The sequence below is a fragment of the Sceloporus undulatus genome, chromosome 3 (assembly GCF_019175285.1).
Source record: "Sceloporus undulatus isolate JIND9_A2432 ecotype Alabama chromosome 3, SceUnd_v1.1, whole genome shotgun sequence".
Classification (NCBI taxonomy): Eukaryota; Metazoa; Chordata; class Lepidosauria; order Squamata; family Phrynosomatidae; genus Sceloporus; species Sceloporus undulatus.
In genome coordinates this window covers 185,235,880-185,258,975 of record NC_056524.1, presented here as the reverse complement: position 1 = coordinate 185,258,975, position 23,096 = coordinate 185,235,880, and the positions used below count along the sequence as shown (strand labels likewise).

The 23,096-nt window shown below is 41.8% G+C and overlaps 1 protein-coding gene across 2 annotated transcripts in view; it reads left to right on the top strand.

Annotated features, from left to right (window-relative positions):
* DPYSL4 (dihydropyrimidinase like 4) overlaps nt 1-23,096 on the top strand; it is a 52,586-nt gene that overhangs the window by 7,854 nt on the left and 21,636 nt on the right. For both annotated transcript variants that reach the window (XM_042460224.1, XM_042460225.1), the window contains exons 2-9: nt 10,181-10,269; nt 11,992-12,176; nt 12,986-13,150; nt 13,392-13,453; nt 13,569-13,649; nt 15,591-15,659; nt 18,435-18,555; nt 20,328-20,484. In XM_042460224.1, coding sequence (XP_042316158.1) covers nt 10,181-10,269; nt 11,992-12,176; nt 12,986-13,150; nt 13,392-13,453; nt 13,569-13,649; nt 15,591-15,659; nt 18,435-18,555; nt 20,328-20,484 — 929 coding nt within the window. The remainder of the gene's footprint in view (nt 1-10,180; nt 10,270-11,991; nt 12,177-12,985; nt 13,151-13,391; nt 13,454-13,568; nt 13,650-15,590; nt 15,660-18,434; nt 18,556-20,327; nt 20,485-23,096) is intronic.

Here is a 23,096-nt window from a genome sequence, read left to right as displayed (position 1 = left end):
GGGGATTTTCTTGGTAAGATTTGTTCAGAGGGGGTTTGTCATTGCTGTCCTTTCAGGCTGAGAGAGAGTGACATTCTCAAGGTCACCTCATGGATTGCAAATATCTTTAGGGGACTGAAAACCTAATCGGTTCAGTACCTGGATTATTTCTCACTTTCGGGCACACGAAAGGCAACCCATGCCTGTTGCGTTGAACAACAGACAAGTGTTATTTCAGTGTGCACCTGGCTTGAAAGACCTTGGAACTGCTCTATTGACCAAAGGCTGCAGAGTTCAGCTTTGAAATGCCACAGTCTTAATTTGGGAATATGGGAGCAAAGGGAAGAGGATGCAAGAAAGAGTATTATGTGGGAGTGGGAAGCTGGTATTATGCATCTGCGGGTGAAGGCTCCCCGTCCAGAGCCTTCATGTGCTCTTTTGTTGTATGTAACCCATCTTGAACCCTGAAGGGTTTAAGCAGAATTTTCTCCTCAGCTGGAGGCTCTTCATGATAGCAAGACAAGGCTCTGTTTACCTGCTATTTATGTTTCATAGGCCACACATCCAAATTGCCTGTTACCTTTTCAAAACAAGTCAATGTAATTGAAGGCTTCACATGTGAACTGGGTTATCCCAGGCTCCTTTGATCTGTAGTATCTGCACATACATATCTATTTTGATGTTCCCCACCAGAGCTCTGTTACATGCTGGGTCACCACCATCCCACACGGGCTGCAGTCTTGCACATATTTATTTGGGTGTAAGTCCTATTGAATCCAAGAGCAGACATGCACAAGAGTGCATAGTAAGAGTGGCAAGATATTCCAGGTTAAAAGGGGAGGGATTAAAATCTTTCCTAGCACCATATAGTATGGAAATTAGAGATCAGCACTTTCCCCCATGGTATTGCTTGGAGGGAATACTCCATGTATATTTCATGTTGATCATTTTTAGCTTGGCCTATATTTTTCCTCTTTCCCTCCCATAAGTGGGAGGAGTAGCACACAGCAAATCATCAGCAAATTACTGTATCTAGAAAATACTAGCTTCCGTTGTATGTAGCCTGCATCCTTGTATATGTCTGCTTAAGAAACGCAGCCACATTTAATCTACACACAATTTTGCTTTATATTATATATGCAGTCCTGTTCTGACTTGTCTGGAATTTATTTCTCCATTAAAAAAACAAATATTCAGCATGTAGAGAATTGCAATGTTAATGATGCTACTGGGCAAACTTTTGACCTCTCTCTGAAATAATAATCCTGTGTTAATTCTTCTCTACTCCACTCTTTCAGTGGTGTGTTTGTACACTAGTAAAAGCATGGTTGTGAATGAAGTGAAAATTTGGAAGTGTTTGAACAAATACCCACTGAAATAAAATGTGAAATACAGTACATCAGTGAGGGCCTAAAGGATCATGAAACAAAGGCAGTGTTCCCCAAGACAAAAGGATCAGCTCTCCAGGACAGCTTTTCCCAGTGATGTGTGTGGCACACTGTTTTTAAATCTTTTTAAATATCCAGTATTTCATGGAGCAGACAGAAAGGATCAGCAAATTGGAGAGAAAAAGATCCCAGCCTTCCACTGGGCTAATAGAAGTCCCTTGTGCTTGGACCTAAGCAGCTTTTTGAATCCTGGCCATTATGTTTATGGAAGCTCTAATGCAGCTTAAGTCTCTCAACCTCCCTTATTCGGTGTCTGTTTTATTCTTGGCTTGGGTATCTTTGTTCTAATGGCCTTGCCTGTCAGCTCCCTGATGCTTTAGAACAAGAATAATTACTATTTGTTTCTTACCCACCTTTCCCCAGGGATGGAGGCAGGGAACAACAACAACAGTCCAACATATACACAATGTCACTTAAAAGCACACATCAGTGTAAAGAACAAACAGGACACATCCACATATGGAAAGAGGTAGATGGCTCCTTCTTCCCCATCCCCCAGCAGTTCCCCATTCATTTATGCTTAGTGGTCTGGCTAGGCCTTGTTCCATCCACCCTCTCTCTGTACTATTGTCTCTCAGACCCACTCACAACTGAAAGCAGATGTGATGTGGTGAGTGCTTCAACGATTTCTTTAAGAGGTGAGCCTTGGGCTGAATGGCTCCTCTGCCCTTCCCTCCACCCCCCTGTCTGACAGATGAGGGGCTGGGCTCTTTAATATTCTCCATTGTTTGGCAATGAGTGAGCTAGACAAAACCAGCCCTGGAAGCATAGGCTGGAAAGGAGTGAGATGGGATTTTGCATCAGGCATTCTTTGGTTGTTATGGAGAAGGGTTGCCATCCAGACAGAATAGCTACAGAATTGCTCACCCAAGAGGCCTTACAGAGCATAGGGCAGAATGGATTCAGGCACTCTGAGCCTTTCTCATAGTGATATGCTGGTGAAACAATCATGTTGGACTACATCTAGTTGCTACCCCTGCCTAGAGTAGACCCATTGAATCAATGGTGAGTCAGATTCTATGGGTCTGCTCTAGCTGGGGCAACCAGTTAGATTCAAAGTCTGTTGTTTTAAAAGTATTGGTTGAGTCTCCCTCATCCGAAATTCTGAAATTCGAAATACTCCAAACCCCCCCCCCATTTTTTCATGGGTGGCTGAGATAGTGACACCTTTGCTTTCCGATGGTTCAATGTACACAGAGTTGTTTCCTGCACAAATTATTATAAATACTGTAAGTGTATAAAATTACCTTCAGATTTAGAAGTTTATCTCATACCCCCCCCCCCATTATGAGTACTGGAAGGGGATGCTCGGGGACGCAAGTGACCGGGAAAAAACAGATTTTATCGCACAGCAAATCATCCTCAAAAGGGCCCCATTCCATCCCCTGGTGCCAAGCCATCCATTGAGTGCTGAGGAGCGTTAAATGTTCTGGTCGGAAGTCCTCCGACCAAGGAAAATGACGTCCCTCAGCACTCGATGGGAATGGCTTGGCATCGGGGGACGGAACAGGGCCCTTTTGAGGACGATCTGCTGTGCGATAAAATCCATTTTTCCCTGGTCACACACAACCCCGAGCGTCCCCTTCCAGTTCTCATAACGGGGGGGGGGGGGGGGGGGAAGGTGTGCGATAAACTTCTATGTGTATAAACTATAAAGTATATATGAAACATAAATGAATTTTGTGTGTAGGTTTGGGTCCCATCTCCAAAGTATCAGATTATGTACGCATATACAAATACAAGTATTCCAAGATCCAAAACAATAAAAATAAGAAAAATTGAAATCTAAAATATTTCTGGTCCCAAGCTTTTAGGATGAAGCATACAAATACTGTATGTATTTAACATTAAGGTATGTTTTTAAATTGAACATAATTATATTGTCTTTTGCCTTTTTAGTCAACGCGCTTGTAGAAAGCGTGGGATGAGTCCTTCCTAAATCTTCGTTCGTGAAGAAAAGCCAGAGAATTATATTGTAGCTTTGGTTATCTATGTGAGTGAAAGTTTTGGAAATCTTGCAGAGTGGCCCTTATACGTTCTAAAACTGCTGAACCCAACCTAAACTTGGCTAGGAGGAGGGCCCTCTCACTCTCCAAGACCACTGGTCTTAAAAGAAAGATTGATTAACTTGTAAACAGCTCACTGATGCTCTCCTCATTGATACTATTATATTTTATACAGGTCCACCACTAGAGTATTAGACATAATGGAGCAGCTTAAACCCACCCAATCAGTGGGATCTTGCCCTATTAAATCTACACAAACAAGTTTCCTTGATTTCATGAGCCTGACTAAATTGGATGTAGGCTCATGAGATGGACCCAGACTTAGGCTTAATGTAGATCCACTAAAATTAATGAATCTAACGTATCTCTGCATCTGGGTTTTTAAATTCCATTAATTTCACTGAGCCTACTCTATGTAAGACTGCATTCACAGAAATAATCCAATTTGACACCACTTTAATTGCCATGGCTCAATGCTGTGGAATTCTGGGAATTGTAGTTTGTTGTGGCATCAGAGCTCTCTGACAGAAAAGGCCAAATGTCTCATAGAACTGCATTTCCCAGAATTCCATAGCACATGGCAGTTAAAGTGATCTCAAACTGGATTATTTTTGCAATGCGGCTGTAGTTTAAGACAAAGAGGTCAAACAGACAGGCCAAAAGAAGCAGTTTCAGGCACATGCCCCCAAAGCAACTTGAAACTGCCCCATGGCCATGCTAAGGGGTGAAACTGGACTAAAAAGAAGCAGAAACAAACTGCTCTAGCCTGGAAAGTCTGCACCTTCAGCCCTGCATATAAATGTCCCGCTGTGAGACTGGTCCCAAGGGAGTACTCCATCCTAACCCTAACCCCAAATTTGTATATAAAGGCACTGATGCAGGTGTGCTTTTAAAAAGGAGCTGCCATATCCAAGCAGTTGGGTCGGCAATGCAAAAAATTGAAACTGTGACACCTCCAACAGATTAAAGTACAACATGCACAAGCCAGACAGTCCAAGATGAGGCGTGGGGTGAAGGGGGGGATGATTGTGCATTGCCAGTGTCTCAGTGAAGGATCGCAGGTGCGACTGTGTGCATGATTAAAAGGGGGCGGCCATCCAATGTGATGACATCTGGCCAGCAGGCAGTTGCTGGCAGTGTGTTTGTGCAATGGTGCGCAGGACTGGGGGGAAAAAAAATATCAAAAACCAAAATAATTCTCAGCAGTGTCGCTTGACGCCATGCCATTCGCTCATGGTGTGCACATGTGGACCAACTTGGGAATGGGTAGTGGGGTCAGTTTCCACCCACTCTCCGAAAAAGCAACTTCAGGCTACTTTTCCCTGCCTGTCTGCTTCACCCCCTAAGTCTCACTCCAACTCTGTGCAAGAATGAAGTCATTTTTACAAATCTTTCAGAAGTTTGTTTCACTTGCAAAATACAATTTCAGTTACAAGCTGTTTAAAACATTTAAATAAATTTAAAAACTTTTTTGTGTTATAATACAATAACTTTTATTTTCTATACCAAGCAAGGAGATGACTTTCTCCCTGGATTTCTCTGTAGTTGGATCGCCTGTTTAAGGGATGCTGTTGGCCACTTTCTGCTTGCTCCTGTTCTATTGATTAGGGAAATAATTTGATGGGAAAAGAGTGACAAGTTTTGACCTAAATCCTGTTGTTAATCCCAACTAGAACAGACCCATTGAATCAATTAGAGTTACCTCTGTGTTGATTCATCATGCAACAATCACTAGTGGAGATTAACAAACTTTACTCTAGTATAGATTAACAAACAGATTTCCAGCTTTTGTGTTTTGGTACCTGTTTGGGAAGTAGCAGGCATAGAAAATGTGCATTCTGATTCTTTTGTGGTTACTGATGCTCTTTAGTTACAACTTTTAAATTATTTTCAGGTTACATTCGAGAATAAAACAATTGAAAGACAAATTATTTAAAGCAGAAATGGAGAGCAGTTTGGGTACAGGTAGGGATGCCATAACCCGGTGGCCCCTGTGACCAACCCGCTTTTGGGGGGCCCCTCACGGTCCCGGTATGGTTTGGCCCCTAGCCCCCGGTTCGGGCTTCTCCTGCCTCCTCCCCGTCGTCCTGCGCACGGCTGTGCGCCACTCTCCCCACCTGGCGCACTGGCGTAGCCTAGAGAGCAGCTCTTTAAAACATCTGCCACTCAGAGCTATTATATACCAAGTGAGCCCACTTGGTATATATACCCTCAGGAAGCCTTACTTTCCAGGTTACAGTGAGCAAAGGAAAAAAGGCCATAAATCGTTCATGTTGTCTGGGAGTTTAATTGCCTCATCTTTTAAATGTAAACCGCGTCAGTATTCTTGTAATTCTTTATCACAGTATCGTTTTTGAGGCCCTAAACCCCTTTACTTGTAATATGCAAATTTCTCCCGAAGCTGACCAATGGGAAAGAAGCAATCAGCCCTCCGCTTGGGTTGGTTTTCAATGGCTTGGTAAAGGAAGAGCTTTTGCCTTGCTTGTAAATAGGAAGGGCTTTGGGGTAGCAAAGGCTGCAGAAATAGTTTGACTCCCCCCTTAAACATCCATGGCTCAGTGCTATAGGATTCTGGGAAGTGTAGTTTCTTGTGGCACCAGAGCTCTTTTGACAAAAGGAGGCTGAATAATCCACAGAGGAGGCGTTGCCTCGGGGCTGCGGTGGAAGAGAGGAGGCTGCTCCGGATGGTCCTGGCACTTCCCTTGGCTCCCTCCCTCCCTCCGCCTCCTCCTCCTCCTCCTCCTCTCGGAGCAGCCCCACAGCCAAGCTCATTCACACTCCCAGGCTTTTCTCTTCCCCCCCCCCCTGCACTTTGAGACCCCTTTAACTGCCAAAGCTCAATGCTCTGGAATTCTGGTGTCTGAGGCATTTGGCCTTCTCTGTCAGAGAGCTCTGGTGCCACAATAGACTACAATTCTCAGGATTCCCCAGCACTGAGCAGTCTCAAACTGGACCATTTCCTCAGTGTGGATGCACCTGGGGAGGAATTCTGGGCACTGCAGTTCAACTAAGTTTGGAGAGTTATGGGACTCCCTGTCAGAGATAGCTCTGGGGCCACAGTGTACTACAATTCCCAGCATTCCCCAGCACTAACCCAGGACAGTTAAGTCACTCTCAAACTGGATTATTTCCTCAGTGTGGATGCAGCTTTGGTGAGGAACTCTGGGCATTTCAGCCCAGCATTGTTTTATTTCTACAGTGTATTTTGGACCAGAGACAAGGTGACCAGGCATCCTCCTCCTTTTCCAGGACATGTCCTCCATTTGGATCATGGCTAAGAAGCATGGATTTATAATTACATGGGTGTTTTTAGCTTTTATTTTTGGCCATGTCCTACATTTTTTTGCTTGGGTGCCCTACATTTTGGGGTGAGGGCATTGGTCACCTTGGTCAGATAGCTTTCCAGGGGTTTAACTGCCATTCTGCTGTGGTGCTGGAACAGACCACCATTCCCAGAATTCCATAGCATTCAGCCGAGGCAGTTAAAGTGGTCTCAAACCTGATTATTTCTCCAGTGTAGATGCAGCCCAAGCCTTTTGCCTCTCTTATGCCTGAGGTTTCAAAGCCCAGCCCTGGCACCACAACAAACTACAAATCCCAGGATTCCATAGGATGGAGTGATGAGAGTGAAAGCAGTGTGCAGCAGCCTAAGTTTGCTTAATGCAGTTCTTAACATGGTGCACCTCTTGCCTACAGAGTCTCCCAGGCCCCAGCGGGGCCCTAGAGTCCTCCAAGGCCTCGCTGGGGCTTGGGAGAGGCTGTCTTCCAGGCCCAGCGAGGCCTTGGAGAAGGTTTAAAAATGTAGGACCTTTTTTTTTGGTTAATTTCCTGGCCAGGGAATTTTCAAAAAATGCCCTACATTTTAAGCCTTGTCCTACATTTTTTCCCAGTTTTGAGGTCCCCCGGGACGGCAACCCTAGGTACAGGCCAAACCCTCCCCTCAGTCAGAATGATGTACAGGAGAAATGGCCGTGACCCTGATGGCAGGTGTATGGTTACGATCCCTACCTTACTTTTTTTTTACATGGGTAGACAAGTGGTATAAGGTCAAGTGCAGCCTAGAGATCCGGTTGAGTCCCTTGGTCAGGAAGTGGTGTCTCAACATGGTGTCTGACTATACTTGGCTGCCCCCTTCCAGTTCTTCCAGTGTGGGAGGTGAGGATGGGCTCACTCATTGGATTGCCTTTAGAGTTGCCTGACTCATCCACTTCTTAAATCCCCCAGTCAAACTGAACTTCCACTCCCTTTCCCATTTGGAGTGGTGATGGATGAAACTACCACATAGCTCCCTCCCACCCCATCTCCCTTCTGAGTGGGTAGGACTTTGGGAAGGGACAGGGACAAGTGGAAAACCTCCAAAAAGCAGATTGGAGACTGGTGGTCTTGATAGGCTGGTGGTTCCCCTCCCAGTAGCCCTATGTATATGCATGTCTTCAAGTCAGCAGTTGACATATGGTGACCCTGTGAATTTCATAGGGTTTTCTTAGGCAAGGAATACTCAGAGATGGTTTTGCTAGGTCCTTCCTCTGAAAGAAAGCTTACAGCACCAGCTATTCCTTGTCGGTCTCCCATCCAAGTACTAACGAGGAGTGACCCTGCTTAGCTTCCAAGATCAGACTGGATTTGGTGCCTTTAGGATATATGTGCCTTCAAGTTGTGAATTTCCTAGGGTTTTCTTTGGCAAGGGTGGTTTTGCCAGTTCTTTATTCTGAAAACACACCTGGCATTTGTTGTCATTCTCCCACCCAAATGCTAACACTGGCTGAAGCTGCTTTGCTTCCAAGATTAGAGGGGATTTGTTGTCTATAGAGTATTTAACACATCACTGAGAGCCCATTACAGTCAGTTTCTAAAAGCCTGTCAGAATAGGAAAGTTTTCACTTGCCAGACCAAGGAGAGTAAGGAGGGAGCCATCCTAGCCTTCTTATCTCTACCTGTGTGTTTATCTATCTGGCCCAGAATATTCTGTTTATTTGCCAATAATTAAATATTGTATTACATTGTGTGACTCTGCTAGCATTCTGCTTCAAGTTGCTATTTCCATGGAAAACTTCCTACTGCTCAGATAATTTATTACTACATACTAGTATCCTGGCTTTTCCCCAGAATGTGACTCAAAGTGGCATAAAAAACGCTGTTGAAAACCCAAAATAAAAAAGTTAAAACACAATTAACATGAAACATTTAAACATTTATCTAAAACTTCTCTTCTCTAGGAAAAAGTTAGAATGAAGATAAATACCACCTTAGAATATCCCATTTTGTGTAGGGAGGGAAGCGGGGGGGGGGGGAACAAAATTTATAGCCTGTCATTCTCTGTTCCATCTCCTAAACTCTGTGACTTTTTATGGAGTTAATTTGATGTGCATTTCTGCATTTTTAGCACCCTTCTGCTAGCTCTAAAACTGCTAGCAAAGGTCAGCTCAACCCATTCTTCAACAAATTATAGGCCTGATTCCTTGTGATGTCCTTGGAGACAGCATTGTGGGGTTGAGATAGCAACCAAGGCTTTGCATCAGAAACCCTTGGCTTCTGATGCTGAGGGCCAAAAGCAATGTGGGATTTTAGGCATCATAATTAGGCATATTTTACCATGGCAATGGATAGAAATATATCAGTAAGGCTGATTGGGCATAGGGTTAGAATTCTTGACCTAGAATTCTTCTTACTGATAATTGGTCAAGTAAAATATAAACACAGAGGTTTTTTATTGTTTGTGTTGAATAGCGCTTTTAAAAACAAAAATAAAAGTCTTTGAGTAGTATGTTTTAAACCTGATTTGAATAACATGTCTATGATGTGCTAAAAACCAAATCCACATAAGAGCAATACTTTTATTAGCCATCCAAAATCCACAAAATATATCATGCTAGTTTTCAAAGCTTCACTAGCTTGTTCATCAGGCAAAGATGTTAAAAATCATAAAGGAAAGGGAAAGTTGCAAAGTTAAGAGTCACTGGCTTGCATTTTGTCTCAGATGTTACTTCTGAGACAAATGGTCAGGAGGTATCTCAATGCAAGCGGAAGCTACTCTCCTCCTTGGCCATGTGCAGACCAGGGGGAAATGGCAATAAAAGGCAGGTTATAAAATTTAAACCCCATTAGCAATAGAAAAGTAACATCCCTTGAGATCCAGGCTGCTCTTGTCCTGTGCAAAGTTAACTGCCTCTCTGTCAGAGAACACTACATTTCTCAAGAAGTCTCTGTTCTGTTACATCTGGAGGAAAAATTAAGTGTTGTATAGGCAGGGTGACTAGATGTCCTCCTTTTCCTGGACACATCCTACATTTCAGTCTTCTGTCTGGGAGGAATTCCAAAACATTCTCCATTTTGAGCCCTTTTGACACCTAGTGTGGACACTCCCATTCCCCAAACAAAAGACAAAAACAGGAATGGGGAGTGCTGATTTTAACAAAGGTAGGTTCATCAGAAAAATATGGTTGAGTACATAAGAAAATAGTATTTGTAATATAGATTTAAATAAACCACATGAAATGAATTTATATTTATATTAGTGCTTTTTAACCTTTATTGTATAATATCCTACATTTTTCTTGAACATCCTACATTTGGCAGTGCCATGTCCTTCTTTGCGATGATGACATCTGGTCACCCTCTGTATAGGTAAAACCTGTAATGGGATCTAGATTCTGTGTACATCGGGCACCTTAACATGTTCCTATAACATGCTCCTAAATCCATACCTAATGTGACCTTTGAAACATCTGAAGTTATCTTCTTTTTTAGAGTGATCGTCTGCTCATCAAGGGAGGAAAGATTGTCAATGATGATCAGTCATTTTATGCTGATATCTATGTGGAAGATGGTTTGATTAAGTAAGTTATTTTATTAACAAAATAATTGCTCCAGTGTTTTTATTTTTTCCAAAACTTGTTTCAGGGTATGCAGCTGACAAAATAAGCCAAAGTCATGATTTAAACAAGGCAGAGTTTGTAAACCAACAAGAAATGATGCATTTGGACTGGAGTTTGTAGTTGGATAACAAATCCTTGTTAGAAGAGTTGGTTTCACATATCACAAAAAGCCATACTTCATCATACCATATTATGACTTATTATAACATGCACGTGTATTTTTTTGTAATGTTTGACACACTACAGGTTGAATGTTCCTTATAGGAAATGCTTGAGGCCAGATGTGTTTCTGATTTTGGATTCCCCCCCCCCCCCCCCGATTTTAGAATACAGGTATTCCTGTGTTTGGAATACAGCATCTTTGGGAAGTGCCCTGTGGCCATTGTGGCCTTTGGCTCTGACTCCCTGAAGGCAAAAAGAGTGACTATCCAGAAAAGAAGGCTCTCTCTCTTGCAAGCAGCTGCTCATGGCCACTGTTGCACCTGGGGACACTGTGTCTGGCTGCTGTTGCTGCTCCACTCCTGCAGAAGTGAGGTCTAGAGGCAGACATGGCAGTGACAGCAGCTGACAACCATCTCCAGCCTTGGCCCAGAGGAGAGACTCACACCAAAAAAACAGCCCCCTTTCTTCTCTCTCCCCTTCCATTGCTGGATTCCAGATCCCAGTCAATGCCTTTTCTACTGAAGTCTTCTGCAGATGGGAAACCAGTAATCACAGTCAATTCTGTTGGTGGATTGGCTGTTTTCTTCTGCCCAACTTCCTCCAAGTGTGTCCAGAGCCCAGATGACTGCAAGATGAACAAACAGCTCTGAGGAGTTCTGCACAGCTATTCCCCCTCTCCCTGCCTAGACAACAATTATACCTCTACCTTCCTGAGGGCAAAATGACTGAATGTCTGGAGAAGGAGTGTCCATCTCCCACAAGCAGCAACTCATGACCATCATTGACATGAGACTGTTGCCAGCAGCAGCAGCTCTAGATTTCACTTCACCTGTCAATGGCAGTGGAGGAATAGCAGCAACCATTTGTGCAAAGTTTGGCTGTAAAGTCAGCTTTGCCATATCCCTTCCTCCTGTTCTTCTCTTCTCCTTGGAGGTGGGGGAGCCTGAAGAATGTGATGCCTGCCACTGCCTTTGCTGCTGCCTTGTGATGTCAGTGCTCAAAAAGTTGTGGATTTTGGAACATTTCAGATTTTGGAATTTCAGAGAAAGGATACTCAGCCTGTATAATATTTTGAGCTGAAAGTCTTATTTGAAAACTGCAAAGTGAAACAAACATTAACACAAGTGCAAATCAAGCTGGAATGTCAGAAGATCAGGAAAACAGTGCACTGCTAAGGTTGATTTGAAATGTATAAAAAGAAATATATCTATAATTTGATGTTCAGCTTTCTTTGCTCATTAGTTAGTGTGATAAAAATCACTATTGTGGAAGACGTGTCAGTAAACAGTATGGAAATACGTTTCCAGAACCAATACCACAAACATCAGAAATACGGTGGGTTGGACCTACACTAACTTAGTTTTTCCTAGTTCTCATTGAACTAAATGGGACTTAAGTTACAATTAATTTACCATGCTGATTTCAGTAACACCTAAATTAGTATGACCAAAACATGTACATCTATAATCTACAAGCTATGAAATGAAACTTGTAAATGTTTTCTCCTATTGTCACTTGCAGACAAATTGGTGAAAATCTAATTGTCCCTGGAGGTGTAAAAATGGTTGATGCTTATGGCCAGCTAGTTATGCCAGGTGGAATAGATGTCCATACTAGATTACAGATGCCAGTGATGGGAATGACCTCTGCTGATGACTTCTATCAAGGCACAAAAGCAGCTCTTGCAGGAGGAACCACAATGATACGTATGTACTCTCATTAGTGCAAACTGCTTGTGTCTTGTGTTAGGATATGAAAGCTGGTTACTGCAAAACCTTAACTTTCCATGGCAAATCAGGAAGCCATATTTATCTCCAGGTATTCTTTTGGGGGAAGTACTCATAATGAGAATTTTGCCATACAATTCATGGTATCACATCTGTTAACCCATTATAAAACCACATCACCATGTGTAAAATATGGATTAGATACATTTAAACCATATACAGTGGACCCTTGCCTTACGTGGGGGATCTGTTCTGGAACCCCCCCCCCCCCCCCCCAAGGCGAATTCCACCTATGCTCAAGCAGTGTGTGCGGTGACACGGCATTGCAGCGGCGCATGCGTGCCATAGGCGCACACCCCATTCATCTGAATGGGACACGCTGCCCCTTGCGCCCCGTGCGCTCCCTGTGGCTTGAGCGTGTGTGCTCAAAGCTACGTATAATTAATTCATGAATTTCCTAGGCAAGGAGTACTACTGCCATTCTCTGCCATTGCCTTTCTCTGAATATCGCTCACAACAGTGCTACTGAAAGTGGTGATCCTTGGGACTGAGCAGTTCCCTGAGCCATTGGCATTTGGTCCCTGGCAACTTTCCAGGAAAGGAAAAAAAAACAATTATACCTTGTAGGCATAGATTTAGTGCCTTTCTCTGGCACATTGGAAACCAATTGCCTATCCCTCATATCAGATAGCCTGAGAAATACTGGCCTATTGCACCTGGTATTCTTCTCTCTGCTGTATTTTCATGTAGTATGCTATGACAAATAAATGATATTTTTGTTTCTCCAGTGGATCATGTCTTCCCTGAATCTGGAGCAAATCTGCTGACTGCATATGAACAATGGAAAGAATGTGCTGATAGTAAAGCGTGTTGTGATTATTCTTTGCATATTGATATCACACGTTGGCATGAGAGCATAAAAGAAGAGTTGGAGGCTCTTGTCAAAGACAAAGGTAAATGCATAGATTATCTTTAGGCACACTGGCAGGTGACACTGTGACTGTATTAGTTTTCTCCCTATAAAAGTACAACTACGCCTTAACCTTGAGCTATAAGCTACTAAATGATTGGGACAGAGGGAGTGTTTTATCTTCACAGGAGAAATTATATTTAATAGGTAAGGAATTTATTAATTTGGCATACTGATGACCTCCTTTCAGTTGCAGTCATTCATTCACCTCTGTTTTCGTTAAGGTGTGAATTCCTTTCTTGTCTTCATGGCTTATAAAGACAAATTCCAATGCACTGATGCTCAGGTAATTATGGACATAAGAGACTAACTGATGTTCAGCTTACATTTTGGTTAAAAAAACATACTGAAACTTCGTAAGATTCTAGGAATGTATTTCATTTTTCTTCCTTTCTCGACAGATGTATGAGATATTCAGTATTATTCGAGATTTGGGTGCCATTGCTCAAGTACATGCTGAAAATGGAGACATCATTGATGAGGTGGAGTAAATGCTCACTTCTTTGTAGTTTCATAAAAATTTTATAAAATGAAGTTGCATTACATTAACATTGGGCAAAGTGTTATATGATTGAGGATAGAATGAAAACAAAATTGGTTGATGTGTGAAATCAGAACAAAACTGAATAAAGTACTGACAAATACCAGTGATAACTATTAATACTGGTATGATAAACATCTGTTATCCAACTGCTCAAAAGTTTATTACTGTGATTTACTTTTGAAGTTGTCAATGAGACTTTAAGTGGTTGGTTGTTGTGGTAAGGAAAATGAGACAGTACTGCCATACATTGCAGACTTTGTTAATACCAGTCGAATACAAAATGGTTTTCTTAAGAAACCACTGTGCTTATTTCAACCTCTGATGAATGCATAATAATTCAGCTCTTTTCTCCAATCTTCCTTTAACATTCCTTTGTCCAATAATAATCACTTTTGAGATCAGTGACAGTGTCATGAAGTTCACTGCCTTTGCTTTTTGTATATTGCTGTCGCTTACACTGCATTTCTGTCTGTTTATTCTTTTCCATGGAAAAACTGCATTTTTATTCTTTTGCATGGAAACTGGCTTTTTTGCCTTGCATAAAATGTAGCAAGTCATTGCTGACACAGGATGCAAACCTCAGTGCTGATATCTTTGTCTTGGATAGGATGGGTGGTTCAGTTTTAGCTACATCATCAGAAACACCAAAAGACATGAGTATTTCAGAAGACAGTGGTGATGGTAATCATCATCATTATCCTCGTTCTTGTCATCTTAGAAGGTCCTATGTCAGACCAATCATCCCTCATGAAGTTGTAGCCAACCTGAACTGATTGCCATCTCCTAACCTCCACAGTAGGGCTCTTTTGCAGCTTTATGAACTATAATAATCTAATTGATAATGGATAATATATTTAAGCCCACATGCAGCCCCTTCCCAGTATCTATTTTTACAGCTTCATCACTTGGACATGCTGCAATTGAAATTGATGCGACTTCTGTGTCACCAAGTTAGGCAGTGTTGCATTAAGACCCTCTGTCCTCCTTCTGGGAAAGGATTTGCTTTGCTCTGCTTGTCTGCAAAGCTCTGTGATGCTGAGTGAATGTTCTGGCACCATCCTATACCATATAGAGTATCACCATGACTGCTGCTGAAATTTGGCAGCAACTGCAGAGGTTGCAGCAAACTTGGTGACGCCTGTCATATCTTAGTGGCAGTGCTGCTCCCAGTGTCTATTGGAGTGGGGGAGTCTAACATAGCCCTTCTTCCAGGAAGGTGCCCACTGGTTAACTGGAGGCACCATAAGTTGAACTAAAGACCATATACATGCAAATCATGAGCACTGTTATCAAGATAATCCTTTCCCCCTTGCTGAAGCTTCACATTGCTAAAGCATTGGGGCTTAATAAGGCAAACTGCAACATAATTCTGCTTCCCACAAGCCTCAGTCCTTGGAGGACTGTTTTAGAACTGCATCAGTGCTCTTTAGGGACTTTGATGTAAAAGAGCAAGATGGATAAAAGATGCTAAAAGGACTGCTACTTGTGCATATTTAATCAGAACTGTGTATCAAGATTGCATGAGAAGCTGACTTTTTCCTTTGGCAATTTTAGTCCTTGTCATTTGCTTTCCTTTCCTTCCCTTTTCTTTTTTAAAATGCCCTTCTATCTTAGGGCAAATATTCTGCCCTAAGACCGAATATCTGTAGCATCTTTGACAGTCAGATGTTCAGATTTCTCTGTAAAACAACTAATAAACATTTCACAAGATGCTTTATTCTGCTCTTGAACTGCCCATCATATGAGGAAATAAACAACTGTAGTAATCATGGGTATAGTTTTGCTTTAAAGATACTATTTCAGAGTTTCAAAACAGAATTTAAATATACCTTTTAGCACTTTTTAAAAAAAAAATTGTTTCTCATTTTTCCTTATTTAGGAGCAAAAAAGACTATTGGAATTGGGGATTACTGGTCCAGAGGGACATGTTCTCAGTCATCCTGAAGAGGTAACATTAGCTAAAATAATAATTTGTAGCTCAGAAAAGTGGAATCAAATTGGTAGTGGTTGCAGAGTTTCAGCTTTCACACTCATCCGTTCCTTTATTGGATCATCTTCAGAAGTGACAAAGTTTGAAGTTTCTGAAAGTGCTTATATTTTTCAAAAAGCAAAAAAAGATTACTGAGTTTAAGTATTGAATTATATACGTTAAGAAGCAATACATGGTACAAACTTAGTGTTATATCACTTTAGAAAGAAGGCGGGAAGCATGTTTGAATGCTCTCTTATATGGAAAGCTAGTATATCAGGAAAAACACTGTCATGTAGTCTTTTACTAATGTGATGGCTTTCCACACACAGGGAATTTTCCAGATGGTGGAGAGCTGAAATGAATTATTCTTTTCTTAAACCCTGAAGTGGTATATTCCAGGAAGTGCATAACATTGAATTGGAGCCAGACTTGGCCATACTGAGAGAATCACAGTCCCATTGATTTCAGTGGATCTGCTCTATGTCTGCAGTCACACTATGTCTTAGAACTGTGCATCTGAACTAATCCTTTAAAAAATAATTGTTTTGGTCCAAAAATTTGTGTATCACTAAGAAATTCACCCAACATTTTGAGGGTTGGTGTTGTTGATCTTGTTTATGAGGAGAATAAAACAAAAGTTGATGTAGTAGCTCCTACAGTCCTTAAAAGGTTTCATTCCATAAATCTCTGCAAAACAAACCATCTTCACAAAACCAGAGTTGGCTACTTGGATCCAAACATGAATGAACATATTTGGTGTGTCAGCCTCAGTATAAATATCAAATATCACCAAAATCTGTTCATAAATATTCAATCTATAGCCCCAAAATACAGAAATCCAATGTGTTTGTTGAGGAGGAACCCAAAGTAATGAAACCTGACTTCAGAGAAAAAAATTATTTTATTTTGACAGATAGAGAACACGCCATGTTGTGACTTTCTTATGCAGTACCTCTCCATTCTCCAGTAGTATGTGGGTGCATCTACACTGTAGAAATAATGCATTTTGACACCACTTTAACTGCCATGGCTCCATCCTGCAGAATCCAGAGATTTGTAGTTTTGTGAGGCACCAGCCTTCTGTCAGAGAAGGCTAAATACCTTGCAAAACTACAAATCCCAGGATTCCATAGGATGGAGCTGAAGCACTTTAAGTGATGTCAAATGACATTTATACATGTAGATTTCTATAGTGTAAATGCAAATTGTATGACTGAAACCCCAATATATATGGCCATTGTTTACTCTCCTTGGGCTCAAAAGACATCTAATACACAGTAGCCTTAGAGATTTCTATTGATTTTGGTGTCTGGAGCAGTTCAGATTATGTATTGAAGTCAACATGAAGCCCACTCTGTGTATCTCATAGCTTTGGATCATGGTTACAGTCATGCAAAGTATCATATTTTGAACAAAACCATGCAAATGTTCTGCCAAATAAAATAAGCATTTAAGATATGAAAGATCACTGAGAGATGCTGTACATTGTGGATTTTGGCACTTGGGCACCAGACACATGGGAAGAATACCACAGGCCCCAGTATCCTACCCACAGATCCATCCCATTCCTGCTGCTGGCATTTACCCAGGCTGGTGTGATTACTGGCAGATGTTCAGACACTTGCCTACCACCATGCAATGGTGCTGCCACCTTCGTTCTCTGTGAAGGTTTCGGCCGCAGCCCATCAGGGTGGAAACAGGGTATCTGGCTTCACCCATATGGCCAGGTGCCCCCTGGCAACATCACATGCCATATCTGGGGCCTTCACAGAGATTGGGGTGGTAAGGAGGTATGTGACTGTCTGGTCTACCTGCTGTCCTGGTGGAGTTTCTGGGTCTTTTTAGACCAGAATAATAACAGGTTGGGCCAGGGTCAGGCCAGATACTCTGGTCTGCCTGATTTCAGGCCGGGGTATAGCTGCATATTGTCTAAAAAGGACGATGTCAGGCCAGGGAAAGGGGGGCTTTTGGCCTGTGTGTGGAGCACCTTGGCAATTAAGAATATATACCATTAGTAAATAGGCTATGGAGTTAAAGAACAGCCTGTCTGCTGGTTTTAGATATTCTGGATGACACTCTTAGATATAAAAGTTAGAACAATTACATTTTTGGATTACAACTCCTAGAATCCCCTAACCAGTGACCATGCTAACTGGGAATTCTGGTAGTTGTGCTCCAAAAATAATTTTCCAGTCCAGGCTACATTTGCAAATGTGCTAATAGAGAAGTAAGCCTCTTTGAATACAAGTGTTAACACTTACAAATAAGCATGCAAACACTCCTCATCTTTTAAAATAATGAGCTCCATCTCACAATAGTTATTGTCAGACTGAATTATTTATAACTTTTCAAATCAATAATACAAGAAATGTAATGCCAACTTCCCCACATTTTCCTGGAACCACAAAACCCAAAGAGGACCAGAAATATTATGAACAATAAGTAGTACAGTATGCAAAGGGATATTATAGCATCTTTGAGACTGCCTGTCTCCAAGCATCTGAGGAAGCAGACCAAGTCTACAAAAGCCTATGCTACAACTTATTTCCCTCAGTCTCAAACGTGCTGCAAGATCTCTTTGCATACTGATATTCCAGACTAACACAGCTATGTCTATGACTAAGGACTAATTTGTATAGTCCATCATAACTGAATTTTTGTACTTTTTAATCTACTTCAGTCTGTAGGTACATGTTTTAGTTGAAAGAGATATTTTGGAGAAATTATCTGACTGTATTCATATTTCCCAAGGTTGAAACTGAGGCAGTGTACCGTGCTATTACAATAGCGAAGCAAGCCAATTGCCCCTTGTATATCACAAAAGTCATGAGCAAAGGGGCTGCAGATGTCATAGCCCAAGCGAAGAGGAAAGGTAGGCACCATTTCATATTTCCATACAGGTGAGGACTAACAACTTGCCTACATACAAGCTCCTGCTGTAAACCTTATTTGTATATCAGCCAATTTTTAGCAGACTTGAAGATTATCAAAAACATGATATTGCTTTGGCCTACTGTTGATCACCAATTGAATTGAGTTAAATTCAGGGAGTTTGATACTCATATACAAAAGACCTTTCTTCCCTTGCCCCATCCTGCACATAAAGGCAACTTTATGAATGGCTTTCCCCCCTGTAAAATTCTAGAATCTATTTCAGTGTTAAGAAATGGTGTCATGTAAGATGGTCATCAATGGTAATGTCATTAGATTGCCTTTTAAAGAAATTGAGATTGGTTCTCACCCTAAATGATTGTCCAGTTGTTTACTGGTATAGTGAATCAGCCAAGAGTTACTACAGATATGCTACAGAAAAGCCTTCCATAATGTGGTGCAGTCTAAATTGCGGTTGTGGACTGTAATTCTTGTATTGTCAGTAATTTGAAAGCTTTGCAGTCCCCGTTCAAAATATCTGGAAACCACAGGTTGGGGAAGTCTGCTGTAGAGATTACTGTATCAGCCATAATTCGTATACAGATATTCTATTCATGCATTAATCTGATGAATAAGGTAAATTCAGGAGGAAGTAAAGGAGGTGATGTGGTCAAGGTCATGGTTGTTCCACTCTTGTTTTCATCATGTTCTAAATATGACACATGATTTTGTAAATAGTAGAGTCTCTTCTATCCATCCAACTCAGAATGCTAGCAAGTAAGTATTCCACATTCAATGAAGGCTTTCCTTTTCAAATGTCACCTTCAATGGGTGGAAATGCAGCTAACTTGCCCCTCCCTCCTTCATGTGTCTACCTAATTTAAGTTTTTGATTGTCAGAGGATAATAGATAGATAGATAGATAGATAGATAGATAGATAGATAGCCTATTGATGGGTCATTACATGATACATCATCATACATAAGGAAAATATTCCCACAAAAATTAGTTATGAAATGGGACTAAGAATTAATTCCATACAAAACCATTAAATGAGAGTTGGTCAGGACTAATTCTCATTGGGTTTGATGGGACTTCGGTATGTCTGTCATTCTGTAAAGCTGTCTGAAAAACACAAACACTAGCCTGGAGTATTCTGGCAAATGTAGATGAGTCGAGTAGATTCCATTTGTCTGCCTCAGGAAATGGTGGACTCTCCTTCCCTGGAAATAGTAAGCAGAGGCCAGACAACCATCCCCCAGGGATATTTTGGTTTCCTCCTCTGTCATAGATCCTGCCTTGAATTCAAGTTTAGGCTCACTCCTAGATGGATCACCAAGTTCCCCCACAACTTTAGTGCTCTGTGATTCTATGTCCTGTTACGTTATTTGATTAGTTCACTCCTCTGTCACCTCTCAGTCAAAAAGACCTCCAGGTCTCCAGTTAGTACAAAGACAAAAACACAATTACAGCTGTTTAAAAGTAATATCTCCATTATATCTGTCAGATTTTTTAATAAAAATGCTTCAATGTGTCTTTTCCCTCTGCCTATTAGCAAAAACTAGAGACCCTCTCAACCCCACAAAAGAGCAGGAGTAAAATACCCTCAGGTCCAGGTAGCCATCTCGCAAGATGCAGCTCTGTACGACAGTCCTGGGCAGGAAGGCAGAGCAAGCTCCTGCCTAGTAGTCGAGACCCTTCCATCTCCATTGTTAGTCTAAAACACTTCCTTCTAGAGGGATGGTTGTGACTGTTCTTTCTTTCTTTCTTTAGGCACAGTTGTGTATGGAGAGCCTATTACTGCAAGCCTTGGTACCGATGGCTCACATTACTGGAGCAAGAACTGGGCAAAAGCAGCTGCCTTTGTGACCTCTCCTCCTCTTAGCCCAGACCCCACCACGCCTGATTATCTCACTTCTCTCTTAGCGTGGTAAGTCATCACAAAAAGAGAATGATCCTTCCCTGGATCTGTAACATCAACTCATACCCGGACGAAAGGCTGAGCCATGGAGGGAGGGTGTGTCTTTGATACCCTCCATGAATGAGGCCAGAGATTTAAAAATAAGCATGGCCCAAGGGTCCAAGCTTGGCACATGATGGGGGACAGAGCTCAGGTATTTTAAGCTGAGCTGGCCCCCATCCTGCCTCTTTTCTTTAAAGTCAGCCCACCCTACCACCCTAAATTGCAGTCTGAACCTGGTTGGTCACTTTAGGGCCAGGTAGGAATTTTCTCCCTTTTCCCCAGGGTTTTTTGCCTACCCCATACTGTGTGCAGGGACTGGCAATTGGCTTTTGGTGGCTGCTAAATAGGTTTCACTGGCTCATATTGGAAATAAACAACTATTTGGTGCACACCAGTGGCACCCCTTTGTGGTGAAAGGTTAGACTCTGGAACAGCTTAGACAGGTCAAGGGACCTGGGGGTTGTGAAAGAACCTACCTTTGGGGTGGACATGGGGTTTTTGCTCAACCTTAAAAAAAAACTCAAAGGAGTTTGGGGGAGAGTGCCTTACGTTTAACTCCCTAGGACTGGCTGAGGATGCAATTCAAATCATCGGATTTACCTCACGAGTGTTCGCACCCAAAGGGAAGGCTGAAGAAGTGGTCTGAGGTTGACACCTGGCTTCAGCTGGACCTGCTCCAGGCTTTTCACTTTAGTTGATTTCTCTCAAGAGTGTTGAAGTTTAAGTCTTGAAGTTCAAGAGTTTATCATTAAATAGGTTATAGGGCCAATAAATGGCCCTTTATTCATCCAATTTACGTGTCTAGTCTCTTTATTTCTTGGTTGGGTATCAAAGATACAGTGACACAATGGGGGGGGCTGGAAAAAGCTTGTAGAAGAATTGTCATCACAAACACCTGGTTTGGATCTGTTTTCCTATGTCACTATTTTTCTTTTCTCTATTTAGATTGCAACAAGTATGGATCACATTTTTTTTTCTGTGAAGGAGTGATGAATGGCTTAGTTGTGATCAATCTTTATCTGTAGTCAGAAAGTGTGTGTGGGAACCACATGTGTGGGCACAGTTTTTAGAAGGCTTTCGAAAGGTGTGGGAAACCTGGGAAGGGGAAGGGGAGGGACGGGGATGTCCTGGGTGAACAGGATGTCTCCCCCTGTTCACATTGGCCTGTTACAGACTGCCAAAATAAAGCTGCTTCGGGTCTCTTTGGAGGTATGCTATTTAAATGATGCATGGGTCCTAAGAGTCTGGAGGTCGTGCCAAAGCTACACTCTGTTCCTAAGCACTGGAGTGCAGCTTTGGTGCAGCTTCCGGATTCTTAGGATGCATGCATCATTTAAACAGCATACCTCCAAAGAGACCCGAAGCAGCTTTATTTTGGCAGTCTGTAACAGGCCATTGTCTTTTTAATCATGATTCCATATTCTGAAAAAAAGAGTGAACACATGCCATTGGCACATAGTGGTGTACCCAAGTCTTGGTGTACCCAAGTTGAGAAACTATAGTTCATGAACCTAAATTGAGAAACTATAGTCTGGCATAAGACTGCATCCTGTTTGGTTTCACCCAAGGCAAATCTATTGAATTAGTAGGATTTATCTGTATGCTGACTCACTGTTCAAGAATTGATTCACTGTGTCTGCTTTAGATGTGAATAACAAACAGGATTCAAGCTATAATCAAGCCATAGTCTTAAACTGTTCTGTGGGTAGAACAGAATACTGTAAATTATCCTCAGATCACATTAGTGTATCTTTCACATACAGAAGCTTTAATCAGAGAGCTCCCCCCCCCCCAATATTGGTGCATAAAAGACACCAGCTTTTTGCATGTTTAGTTTTTTAAAAGCCACAGAAACTCAAAACAGGAAATCATCTATTCCAAATTGTTGACCATTAGACACCCATCCCATTGTGAACATTGCATGTAATCTAGACCACAGTGTAGTAGGCTAATGGTGGGGGAAATGCTGTTTCCAGCCTCCTTCCATGTGACCGCTGAGTCCAAGAACCCTTCTCCCATTTTAGATTTTTTTTAAAAAGAGAAATTTATATTTTTTTGAATATTTTCAAACCGTGTATGCTTGAATCCGTGTATAAAAAATCCGTGTATAAGAAGGGCCTACTGTAGTCCAAGTAACTTTTTAAAAATTAGTGTTAAAGCCTTTTGTAATGCTGCTAGGTGGATCTGTAGATCTTTGTATAGAGATCAGTGACTGACTCACGTAACTCCCTTCTTCTGTTATTTTCAGACATTAAGACATAGTGATGTTCAACTTGTCACTTTCCGTTTTTGAAGTGAACATAGTAATAAATGTGACAGAGTCAAGGCTGATGATGAATACACACTTGGCAGCCTGTTTCCTAGTCCTTGACAAGCATTTTGCTTTCCAATTGTCTGGCGAAAGTAAACAAGAATGATCTGCCTCTCCTGGAAGCCTCCAGGTGGGGCCAGTCACCTTTTTGACAGGTTGGAAAGCCTTCCTCTGGCTTATCAGGGTTTTTGAACCTGTGGAATAACCTTCTATAACCTTGTACAGCCAAGAACATTTCACAATACATACTTATAGCACTATGATCCCA